Source organism: Hyposmocoma kahamanoa, unplaced genomic scaffold (assembly GCF_003589595.1).
Source record: "Hyposmocoma kahamanoa isolate Upper Pololo Valley unplaced genomic scaffold, ASM358959v1 169, whole genome shotgun sequence".
Classification (NCBI taxonomy): domain Eukaryota; kingdom Metazoa; phylum Arthropoda; class Insecta; order Lepidoptera; family Cosmopterigidae; genus Hyposmocoma; species Hyposmocoma kahamanoa.
Window position 1 is genome coordinate 1,978,543 of NW_020653611.1, and position 13,363 is coordinate 1,991,905.

Genomic DNA, 13,363 nt, shown 5'->3' on the forward strand with positions numbered 1-13,363 from the left:
TGCTGCGAGAGGCCATTGAAATTAAAAAACATCCTAATTTCAACAGGGAAGATGGTTTCTCCGTACCGCCAGTTTGGGATCCAGTATTTCCTCTAATGAAAAATCCCAAACAGACATAAGACTGCAGTACTAATTAATATGTTTTAGTTTATTTTAATTTCCATTAATAATTAATAAAAAATCCTTCGATAAAATAATTTGTAAAACTTAATATAGCGTAAATTGGAATGTTTTCATTGTAAAATTAAAAATAAGGTATTTAATTAATAACTATTGTAACTATAGTGAAAAAATAGGGTGGTTTGCATCAATATTAGATATAACTGGTTGAAGACTGTACCACCTCAGTCAACCGTGACCATGGGACCTGTAAAGGGCCCGAAACGTCGGTTTGTTTGAAAAAACAAATATACGCGATTTAAATCCGGAAAAATAGTTTCATTTCCTATAGGTATAAGGAGTTTGCTATGTTCATGTATATAAATTGTTTTTTTTTTTATGTTTGTTTGTTTGTTTGCACTGTCAATCTTATGTCAATAAACGTTTTATCTATCTATTTATTTAGATCCGAAAAAATAGTCTCACTTGCAATCGCGAAAGTGTAAGTAACCTATAATGCTCTTGATGAAGATTAACTTTGATGACAATTGACGATAGAACAGGCGTAAATGATATGGTTGTACGATATGACATTATTAAAATACGGAACGTGTCGCTACGCTATCGCATAAGAGATACGGGTTTATCTAGTACTACCATTCAACTTAATATTATGTTTAATACACAATATGGCCCCAACCATCTATTGCGGCGGCACTGACGACGTTGCTATACGTGACACGACTTCGTTACTCCACAAAGTCTGCGGATATTGTGGAATACATACGTATGAAAGCCAACGCTTAATAACTTTAAAATGCTTAATAAATTAACTGGCTCCGTGGTCGAACGGTTACCGTGCCGGACTGCCACGCAGAGCTCTATTCCCGGGCCGGGAGAAATTTATTTCTCTCATGAGTTTGGGTGTAATTTGTGGTTGTCTGTGTGTCCTTGGCACCCGCGACACAGGGTTTCCATAGTGCGGGGCTACGTTGAGCGTGTGCGTTATTGTGATTATTATTACTAAAAAAGTGGTGCACTGAGGGTCGAGCGGTTGGAGTCCCGCCACAATGTGAATTTTAATTTTGTGGTGAGAATACCAAGTCAACATCTGTACTTCATGAAGGACTTTTGTTCGGTCATGTTCCGGCGTTTCCGAGGACGGTTACCAGACACCCATATTGCGTTACACGTCGCGATCCATACGTGTAAATAAATAGTGTTAGTGTGTTATTATATTACTATGTATGTGGGAGCTCGCCCTGGATCACTAAAAGATTCACGGACGAAAGAAGTGTGTGGCACGTGTTCAATTGCGTACGAGGCACCGGCAACGAAGCGTGTTGAAATAAAAGAAGTTATGAGTATATTACAACGATTACGACTTGAGCATGCCTAAAGACGGCAAAGAAAGACGCAGGAGTCGGCAGGACGATTACGAAGGCGAATGGCGCGAGAGAGCATAAGACGTTTGGTACAATTTGCGATTGAAAATATAAAATAATAATAATAATAATAAAATAATTAGTTTCCCCGTGAATTTGTTTTTATTTTAGAGCCACCACCGGACATGTACGTTAGTCTATAAGGTACATATTTATGGGTATTTTGTAACCTGAACATTAATAAATAAAACATAAAATAAATATTGTTAATAATTTATAATTGAAATCACACATTCATACGTACATTAGCAGCAGTAGAGCTCCTCGTGAAAGAGTCCGTCCAGGGAAGTACTGTCACCTTACCTATTTCTGCTGTCAAGCAGTAATGTGAGCATTACTACATAAATGGAGTGACTTCTTTGGGTTCTCCGGTAAAAATAGGTGTTCCGCAGGGCTCAATACTTGGACCTTTCTTATTTCTGATTTATATTAATGATCTGCCATTCTTTGTTAAGGGCCATTGCGAAATAGTATTGTTTGCTGATGACACATCCTTGATTTTTAAAACAGACAGACATGACATTAACTATGACCATACTAATGATACCCTCTCTAAGGTAGTTTATTGGTTTAATGCTAACAATTTATTGCTTAATGCCAAGAAGACAAAATGTGTTAAATTTGAATTACCTAACGTAAAATCGACTAGTCCAAGCATAGAAATAAACGGATAAAAGTTAGACCTTGTTAATAAAAGTCTTCTTGGGAGTGACCTTAGATAGTAAACTTCAATGGTTTCCACATGTATCTTCCCTGGCCAGCAGATTAAGCTCCGCTGCATACGCAGTCCGCATAATACGTGAGCTTACCGATGTTAGTACTATACTAGTACTTTAGTTACTTCCATGGTATAATGTCCTACGGGATTCTCATGTGGGGTAAAGCGGCAGATATTCAAACCATATTTGTATTGGAAAAACGAGCGATTCGTTCTGTGTACCGTCTAGGCTCTCGGGTTTCTCTCAGAGAAAAGTTTAAGGAGACTGGCATCACAGTACATTTACTCAAATATTTTATATGCCCGTAAAAATATACATAATTTCAATAACAAAGAAGATATCCATAATATTAACCTTAGAGCTAAGTCCAAACTCATGGTACCACGATTTCGTTTAACCAAGGTAAACAACTCTTTTATGGGGAACTGTATACGTTTTTACGATAAGATTCCGGAGTATATAATAAGTTTATCATTTCCTAAGTTTAAAAACTACATTAAAAATATTTTGATCGAAAAATCATATTACAAAATTGAAGACTACGTGTTAGATAAAGATGTATGGAAAGACGACACGGCTCCAGAATCCACACAAATTTGATTCAAAGTGTATTCCATAGCATTTAAGTTTATTTGAAATGAGCAATCCCTAGAGTTTCTTGGTCGTTCTTCTCAGGGAGGTCAGCGTAGTGAACGAGCAGTAGCTTAAATGTGACGTTTTCAAGTGTAAATTTATTTTACCTATGGAAGAAATAATCTTTGACTTTGACTTTGACATTACTGCGTTTCGGTTTTCGGCAAGGGTGCTAGTGAAATTACAGAGACTTGGCAACTACACAAACTGTAATATTCACATTGTTATATTTTTAAATCTAAATGGATTTATTAACATACTTTGTCGTTACCGTTACTTAAATAACACTTTCATAAGACTAGTTAACTTAACTTGAAAGTCAGGCTACAGATAACCTTTTGAGATAACAGTATCAAGTCACAAATTGTAATGCAAACTTTTAGAAATAAGACACCCAAAAGTTTTGTAAGAGTCGCAAATATATTATTATTTATATACATAAAGGAAGGATTTTAGAAGCTGATTTTTTTTTTTTTATTAAACCAAATGACGAGACGAACAAGTCGTTCGCCTGGTGGTAAGCGACACAACTGTCAGTTAGAGTGCTACTCAGAACTTTAATTCACAAAGATCTCAGGGGTATTGCCACTGCGCCCGTCACCCTGAGACATTAGTTGACAAGTCTCTTGAGCCTATAATTTCACCAGCACCCTTATTATTAAAACCGAAACGCAGTAATGCTCATGTTATCGTTTGGCGGCATAAATAGGTAATTCAAAATCCATTGGAGACACTATTGTTAATTTTTGACGTCAGTATTCGGATTCTTGGAAGATAGAATTCGTTCGCAAAACAACGTGATTCCTTAAGGTGAAATGGAAAACGATTAATTTCAAACAAGGTACCTTCGTTTTCGATTTTTATTCTAATATGCAACAGTCCTTACAATTATATCACTTTTATAATCAACCACGTGCTTGTCTAGGAGGATGCATTCGGTGAAGTATCCAATATGGCAGAGGCAAAGTAGTGTTCATTTTTTATTTGTCTCCCGCCTATTTCATATCGTCGTAGGCAGTATTGCCATACTAATGAATGTAATATTGTCACAAATGATATCGTGGTTGGGTAGGTTATGGAATGTGTGATATACTCGTATGAACGCAAAGAAATTCATAGCATGATATTTAAACTTTTGCCTTTTATAGAAATAAAATATATACTCTCTTACTGCAAAATGAGCTCATAATTCCCTCACGTACTTATTTCGGAACACGTGAGGCAATTCTATTGAAATATCTTTAATATTAAACGAACGACACTGTTGTTCCCGTAGATGAACGTAGTAAAAATGAAAATTTTGCAAAAAATTGCGATATTTTTATCGAGCGAAGTTTAGTCAAGTGTTTCATAGCACCACATTTCACTACCGGTATCTTTTATTTTCATTATCAATTAAAAAAACAAGTATAGAATTAGTATATTTAAAGTTGAAAAACCGATTTTCCGTGTGGTCTCAATACGTGAAAAGGTCTATTTTGGGCGGTTTGCGCATCACTTTTCATAGTGTCGCCATCTCTGTGGTCAGGGGTTCGATCCCTGATCGGATCAATGCAGAAAAACTAACTTTTTAATGTTGTCCCGGGCCTGGATTGTGATGGTTTGTGGTACCGTCGTAGGTTTACGAAATGGGTGGCGAAATATTTAAGATTTCTCATAGATGGCGCTACGGCTAAAAAGTCGTTGAAAAAACCATATACACAGACACGACAACAAACACATAGAAAAATTCGTGAGGTCCACTAGTTCGTTCCGTGGCTTAGTTGGTATAGCGTCTGGCACGGTATGCTAGAAGACGTCGGTTCGAATTCGGCCAGATCGAAGGAATTTTTTCTGAGTGTTCAATCTTTGTTACTTACCTGGGGAACGAAGCAACGTATGTGAAGTTGTCTAATATTAATTGTTTATTTATTGACTTAATAAAATAATAATAATCACGCACACACTCATAGGGTCGTATTACAGAACTCTGCTCAATGCTCAAGTCAGGATCTGAGTATGATTTCAAGCACTGGAAATACGACCCTAATGGCAGGGACTTGAGTATGATTTCGAGTGCTTTAAACCATACTCAATTCCTGCTTGAGCTTGGAGTAGAGTTCTAGAATACGACCCATAGCCCCGCACTAGGCGAATAATTGATTGATGACCCTGTATCGCGGGTGCATGGACACACCTATAGACAACCACAAATTACACCCAAACTCACGAGAGAAGGTGTAGGCCTTAGAAATGTTTCTCCCCGCCCGGGAATCGAACCCGAGACCTCTGCGTAGGAGTGAAGCGTGGTAGCCGTTCGGCCCGGAGGCAGTCCGCCCAGTTGACAATAGCTGACCTTGGCGACGAGCATGTCGGAGAGCTTCCCCTTGGGCTCGTCCTTGGGCAGCGCGTGCGCGTGCGCAGCGCCGCGCGCCGAGCGCCGCAGCGGGGCGGCTTCGGGCGCGCCCTCGCGCAGCTCCTGCTCCGAGTTCCTCAGCAGCCTGCCACAAGTTGTCGCTCGTTAACCGTTGCCGGCCATTCATTCGTCTTACAGCTCTAAGGAAGAGGCTACCCGACAAGGAATATACTGAGCGGCCACGGCCATAGGACACGAAGTACATTCCACTTTAAGCATTGTAGAGAGGATATTTTGCTTCTTGGATGCGTTATTTTATTTTAAAAATAAGTACCTCATCTAGGAATCGGATCAAATGTGAAAACTCTTATTACGAGTCAGTTTAGGACCTAAAATGAATCGTAGTGAGACAGCGCTACATGAAGTGAATATCGCCATCCCCCTTTTTTGTCGTTACTAACTGAACTATAATAAGAGTTCCTGGTAAGACCCCAGTAATATTAATTCATTCTCGAACTAATGTTACGTACACCTGCCCACATTGTGAGAAAAATCTTGTTGGCATTATTCCGTATGCAGCGCGACATAGCTGTTACGTAAACTGTCACTCCCCCCGCACCGCGCTGCTACCTAAGGAACCAACTCAGTTGAGCTGTTGGCCTTAGTATTTTAATTTAAAAAAAAAACGTTCAATTATAAAGGGCTTATTTTATTCCTAAAAGTAACAACGTTTATCATACAGTTACTCACCTAGTTATTTGGAATATTCCTTGCTGAATTATAGTATCCAGTTCAGTCTCCATTTCTCGCACCAACTTTACATCCGGGAACATGTCTGGGAATCTATAGCTGCAAAAACAAACATTTTCACTTTTAATTTATAGATAATATGCAATATATTTTTTTAATAATATCAGGTGACGGGACGATCAAGTCGTGCGCCTGATGGTAAGCGACACGCCTGTCCATAACAGTTGCAGTGCCACTCATAGCTTTAAATCACAAAGATCTGAGAGGTACTGCCACTGCGCCCGTCACCCTGAATTACATGAAGTTGACAAGTCCCATGTGCCTGTAATTTCACCAGCACCCTTGCCCTTCTAAACCGGAACACAGTAATGCTAACATTACTGCATGGGGGCAGAAATTGGTAAGGTGGTAGTACTTCCTTGGGCGAACTTTTCACAATGAGCTCTACTGCTGCTAAAAATATACTCTATATATAGATATAGATTTTTTTTTAAGACTTTCGTGGTTATTCACTAAATGATTATCACTAGTAACAGGTTTCTTACCACGGTATAACCCGTGACCATGGAGCGTGCAACCGTTCCGAAATATCGGGAAAATAAAAAGAAGTTATACCGTGGTAAGAAACCTGTTACTAGTGATAATCTATATATAGATACTCTATGTCGTCTTGAGTCCGTATGTTTGTATTACCGTTGTTGTTTCCGAATTCCATTAGACAAGTTACTTACTTTCAGATCAAAGTAACGTGTGTGATGTTGTTTATTATTTATTTATTTAATCTTAAAACCGCATAACACACAGCCATTGTTTATTTTCAGTTCTCTGCAAATCGATACCTCCAATTAACATACACCAACTTCATTTTTGATTATTTTTTGTTTTATTTCCTATTTTTTTACAAAAATCAGTTCCTTTATTTATTTTTTTTCCAATTTTGTTTCTTTATTTTTGCACAAAATTCGAGGAGCACAATATTAGTAAATAAATAGTTTTAGAAATAAGCAGTTTATATTAAAAACAGAAACTGTTCAAAAATGAAATTGGCGTAGTGTCGATAGGAGATATCGACATAATGTATTTAGTGTAGTGTAGTAGTGTAATAATTACCTCAGCCACAAGTAAAGCTCCAGCACGTCGAAGACCGCCTCCAGGTGCACCAGGTCCATGATGGTCTTGGGCGCGGGCAGCGGCCAGTCCACGGCCACGCACATCCAGTGCTTCGTGATTGGCTCGTTGCGGCTGTACTGCCGGACCATCTGATATAAATTCACTGTCTATTACCAACAGAGAACAATATAGACAAATTATAATATGAAGTTTATTGACTATTACGATATTTTACTACCACGCAAATACAAGTACAAAAATTCTTTTTTGCCACAATTTTGATACTTTTTGGACATAAATAACGTGTTAAGCCAGACAATAAACGGTACGCTAAACATGTCAGAGGGCAAAAGGTGCCGTCTAATTTGGTTAAGTACTACTTATTTGACAGTTTCGGATGGATGTCGGACGCAGGACGAAAGTAGACCTCCCCCTGAAGCCACAGGAGTGTGTCGAACCGGCTCGGAAACGCAAACAGAAAGTACTAATTTGATTTTTTTATATTTAATTTAAATACTTTGCCAAATCTACGGCCGGAATTCTAGCCTAGAAAATGTGTAATAGTGAAAAAAATATTATCTATTATATATATACATTACCTAAAGAAACCCGGTATTGAATAGTATGACTAGGTATTTCTGTTTAATTGAGATTTTTGGTAAAACAAATCCAGTAGTTTTGTTACGATTATGAATGTTATGATCGAACACACAGAAAAATTTCGTTAACCCGGTGGGATTTGAACCCGCGTCCATGCTGCACCGTACCAACCATCTGAGCCAAGGGTCCAATTACCGAGTCGTCGAAATCCTTGTTTTTTTTGTTATAGATCTATGTACTGGCTTTCGGCATTCGTCGCCGCTTGTGACATCTAGTGAGCGTTTTTAGAATTACCTTCTCAAAATAACACTAGTTTTGTTATGATACAATACAAATACAATACAAAAATTCTTTATTGTACACCAAAAAAGGAAACAAATACAATACAATTAAATTAAAAATAAGCGGTGGTACAATGGGCGGTCTTATCGCTTTAAGCGATTTCTGCCAGACAACCTTTGGATGGAAGTAATTATATAATTCATAGGAAAAAGACGGTGGTGTATGAAGAATTACTAAATCAACAGATAAAAATTGATAAATAAATACAAATATACATATATTTATAAATAAATAATAAAACCAATACATATATATGAATATCGTAAACTACTATATATTCTCATACTTATAAATATAAAAATTTCTAAAACTTAATTTCAAAACATAAAAATACCTAAGCAGTCCAGGTCACACTAAATTAAGGTAGTGTACTTTAACCATATTTTTGAATATATTCAATGATTTCGCTTGTTGAATAGACAAAGGTAAAGCGTTCCACAAACGAATAGCCTGAACAGTAAAGGACTTGTCGTAATACTGGGAGGTATGCAATGGCATCTTAAGTTGGAGAGTTGAAGAAGAGCGCAGAAGTCGGGGGTTGTATTGATGGGCGAATTCAAATCGCTCCTTAAGATAAGGTGGTGTGTGAAGAATGAATAAGATGCCATAGAGAAGATTAAGAATATGAGCATTCCGGCGAAGTCTAATGGGTAACCACTTCAGCTCATTGCGATAAATGGAAACATGATCAAATTTCCTCAGACCATAAATGAAACGGATGCAAAAGTTTTGTAGACGTCCGAGTTTGTTGAGCTGTTCTTCGGTTAAATCCAGATAGCAGGCATCAGCATAAGCAAGAATTGGAAGAAGAGTTTGGGCAAGCGCAGTTTTCGTGGCAATAGGTAAAAAATTACGTAACCGTCTGAGAGATGCGGCAGACGCAAACAATTTGCGGCTGGTCTCAACTAATTGAGGTGCCCAAGATAGCTGCCTATCAATAAGTATACCTAGATTTTTAACATTGTCACTAATTTTAATGTAGGTGTCGTCTATAATAACCTGCGGCAAGCGAAACCAATCTATCTTGGATACCATTCTAGAGCTGCCAATAATAATCATTTGCGTTTTCGTTGCGTTCAGCTTAAGACCAAATTGTTTACTCCACGTCGAAATATGACGGAGATCATTATTGATTACCTCAATGGCTTCGTGCAGGTTTTCAAGTTGCCGGTGAGTGTAAATTTGTAAATCATCTGCATACAGGTGGTAGGATGAGGTAAGACTGCGGGAAATTGAATTAATAAAGATCGAGAAGAGAAGAGGAGATAAAACGCCGCCCTGTGGAACGCCAGCATTAATGTCACACCAACAAGAGAACCTCTCATCAATGCGAACACACTGTCGACGCCCATGCAGGTAACTATGAAACCAAGAGATTACCGTTGGAGATATGTTAAGAGTGCGTAAAAGTGCAATCAAAATGTCAAAATCAACGTTGTTGAAAGCATTGCTGAAATCAAGCAATGACATTACAGTGAGTTGCTGTTGCGACATACTATACCTAATGTCATCAGTGATCCTAACAAGAGCAGTCACAGTGCTGTGTCCTGGTCGGAAGCCGGATTGAAAGGGATTAAGAAGGTTGTTACGTATGAGAAAAGGAGTAATTTGGTTATAAACTAGTCGCTCTAGCAGCTTTGATAGAAAGGGAAGTATAGAAATAGGTCGGAAATCAGAAAAGTTAGATGGATTGGCTTTTTTGGGAAGAGGAGTAATGAGAGCTTCCTTCCAAAGGGAAGGAAATGCTCCGCTGCTGATAGAAAAATTAAGAATATACCGGATCACAGGTAAAATCTCATCAACTATGAATAAAAACATTTTACGACCAATATGGTCACTGCCAACAGCATTGGACGAAATAGATTCTATGCCCTTCTTAACATCACAATCAGTAAACTCTTTTAAAGAAAACGGAGGATGGTCGGCAGTTGGAAGCGTGGAAAGATAATTTAAGGTAGATGTTTTAGTCGACCCGTCGAAGGCAACGGAATTAGAGAAATGATGATTAAGAGCATCAAGGTTTAAATTTTTTGGGAAACTATCTTGACGTGACTTACCAACTCCCAGCGACCTAAGAAACTTCCAGACTTTAGCCGGATCATCAGTTTCTAAAGAACTATGAATATGTCGGCGTTGTCCATCCCTACACAACCTATTGCAGTGATTACGACGCTCATTATACTTGCGTTTATTCTCGTCTGTAGGACTGTACTTAAATCTGGCCTTAGCTGTGAGCTTTTTATTCATAGCAGTCCTAACATTCTGGTCTAACCAAGGTGCAGGGAGGTGTTTCATTTTAACTGGCCGTACTGGTGCATGTTTATCGTAAAGATTCATCAATGTGTTGTTAAACTCGGACACTTTGCTATCTATTGGTATAGCATTCACAACGTTACCCCAGTCAATTTCACGAGCATTACTTCGCAAACAGTCCAAATCAATTCCACGAAAATTGCGCTGCAGAAGAATTTTGGGTTTAGCCTTGGGTGGGCGGATTTTGTAGGAAAGATAAATCAAGTCATGATAAGAAAAAGCGTCCGCAGCGCACTGACCATGTTTACTAACGAAGTTCAAAGATGACACAATTATTAAGTCAAGAAGTGAAGGAGTTGAGTTGGGAAAATTATGTGTAGCATTAAGTGGAAGAATGGTCATATTGTTAGCCATTATAAGAGATTCAAAACAAGAAGAACGACTATCTCGTTTGAGAAGGCAAGTATTAAAGTCACCCATAATTATGCTATGTTCATAGGAAGGCGAGAAGTCCTCTAATAATTTTTCAAAAGAAGCGAAAAAGTTAATACGAAGAGAGGGACAATAGTAGACACCAAGTAATAGTTTAGTATGAGAAAAGAGAACTTCAATGAAAACATGCTCACCAGCATTGGATAGCGATTGAGAGGATGTGCTAACTATTGAGAATGGTATATGAGATCGTAGATAAATAGCAACGCCACCTCCGCCGCAACCAATGCGATCGTTACGAATTAAGTTAAATCCTGGTAAAGAGTAAGACGAGGACTGAAGGCACGGTTTTAACCAGGATTCAGAGATAAGGATTATGAATAGAAAGATTGAACACACATATTCTATTCGTGATTATACACATTGCCCACATATTCTATTCGTGATTATACACATTGCCGTTAACATACCGCACTCGATAACGTAACATAGTATTATCTCAAAAATTGCGTTATATTAATAATTTTTCACCAAAATTTCGCAATATTTGTATGTCATTCATATACGATTTAATTTCAAAGTGACAGCACAACACTGTTGCTTTGAAATTAAATAGGTAATATTAATATAACTCAAAGCAATTTTGATATAATACTATGTTAGTGGTCATGCGCGTGTTACGGCACATGTGGGAATTCCAGAGACTGGGCGAGAATTCTCCGGAAGCGCGACTTGTTTTTTGGCTCGTATCTAGTTTGTACGTTACACCATAGGCATGAAGTTGATTAAAGCTCGCTTCTATGGCGTTCTGCGGCGATGTGAATTGTGATCAAAAGTATAATATATCACCCTCAGGAACTGTGCGCAGACAAAAGGCAATTTGCTATTGATGGGTGCACAGCAGAAGACGTAACGGGCCCGTAACGGTAACGGCACGTGTTGGATCATCTCGGCGAGGAATTTGAACGCTTCTGTGTTGCACATGAAGTATAACGAGTCGTCCACTGTGCAGAGATGTACGAAAATGTCCTGTTGACAATCGAAATATAAACAATTGTAATACAACTTTTTTTAATCTAATCTTCGTGTTTCGGATGTCATCGAATTTCTATCAATTGCCCTTTGAAGTTGCTTTTTTTTTTCATGATAAAAACTCTGACTTGGTCAGAGCTTAAAATCGCAAAGATCTGAGGGGTACCGCCACTGCACCAGGTACGCTAAGACATAAGTGCCTGTAATTTCACCAGCATTGTTACTAGAGTTGTAACGAATATTCGGTTACTATTCGGTATTCGGCACATTCGGCTTTTTTTTGCTATTCGGCCGAATACCGAACATTGAATCACTGTTCGGCCGAATACCTAAAAGTGGAAGAAACAAGAAAAACTCTGTAAAATATCATGTAACATTTATTAATTAATGCAATTTTCTAAAACATCATAGGAAATGTAACATAAATACTTAAGTTATTTTTAAGTGATCAAAAAAGGCAAAAAACTAAATGCAAACTACCTACTTATAATTGAAGTTTAGTCATCACTAACTAAGTACTTATTATTTGTAAACCAAACTAGAATTAAGTTTTTAAAAGTTAATCAATCTGGGCAAGTCTGCCAATTTTAAATCCTCTGAGTTGTATCGATAGAGTGCAAATGTCAGTATTTTGTATGTACGTTTGGTATTCTGCTAAGAGTTAAGAGTATACAAAACATACAACATCCTGCCATTGACACTATCGGCACACAACTGAGATGACTTAAAATTGGCAGACTTGGGACCCTGAAGTAAAATAAACAAACTTCACTTTCTTCATTCAGATGACATAAATTTAAATTATAAATTTGAAAATTAAATTATATTTTTATTTGTCATCATTGAAGTTAATAAGTGGTAGGTTATGGTAAAATCAACTTTTTTGAATATGCGTTAATCAGGCCGAATAGTTTGGCCGAATATTCGACTATTCGGCCACTCTCCTGGCCGAATATACTATTCGTTTCAACTCTAATTCTTACCCTTCAATTCCGGAACGCAGTAATGCTCATACTACTCCTCTGCGGGAGAAATAGGAAAGGTGGCAGTACTTTCCTGGAAGAACTTTTTCTCAAGAAATTCTACTTCTACTTGGTGCAGGGCACATGAAAAAACAGCTTCAGATTCTAACTTAATTTTTAGTTACATGAAAGAAAAACACTTTATTAAGTCTATATTTTTGTTAACTTGCTATTATAATTGTTAAGGAGTAAATGTTATTACTCGTATTACACAAAAAGGAAATAGGCTCTTCACTTGGAAATCAAAACAAAAATAAGGTCTGTAGTTTTGATCAAACCAACATTCCGCCTTTACAGGTCCCATGGTCACGGTTGACTGAGGTGGTACAGCCATCAACCAGTTATGTCTAATATTAATGCAAACCACCCTATTTTTGTCACTATAGTCACAAAAGTTATTAATTAAATGCCCTATTTTTAATTTTACAAACAAGCATTCCAATTTACGCTACATTGTTTTTCAAATTATTTTATTGTAACAATATTTTATTAATTTTTATTAAGTTAAATTTATTATTAATTATTAATGGAAATTAGGATAAATTAAAACATATTAATGTGTAAATAGTCTGTCTTTTTTGAAGATGGAGT

At 37.5% G+C, this 13,363-nt stretch overlaps 1 protein-coding gene across 1 annotated transcript in view; it reads right to left on the reverse strand.

Annotated features, from left to right (window-relative positions):
• Positions 1-13,363, reverse strand: part of LOC113225679 (ATP-dependent RNA helicase SUV3 homolog, mitochondrial) — a 33,277-nt gene that overhangs the window by 3,587 nt on the left and 16,327 nt on the right. Inside the window, exons 11-14 of the mRNA XM_026458060.1 lie at positions 11,568-11,747; positions 7,092-7,240; positions 5,982-6,080; positions 5,232-5,376 (exon numbers count right to left, since the gene is read on the reverse strand). Coding sequence (XP_026313845.1) covers positions 5,232-5,376; positions 5,982-6,080; positions 7,092-7,240; positions 11,568-11,747 — 573 coding nt within the window. The remainder of the gene's footprint in view (positions 1-5,231; positions 5,377-5,981; positions 6,081-7,091; positions 7,241-11,567; positions 11,748-13,363) is intronic.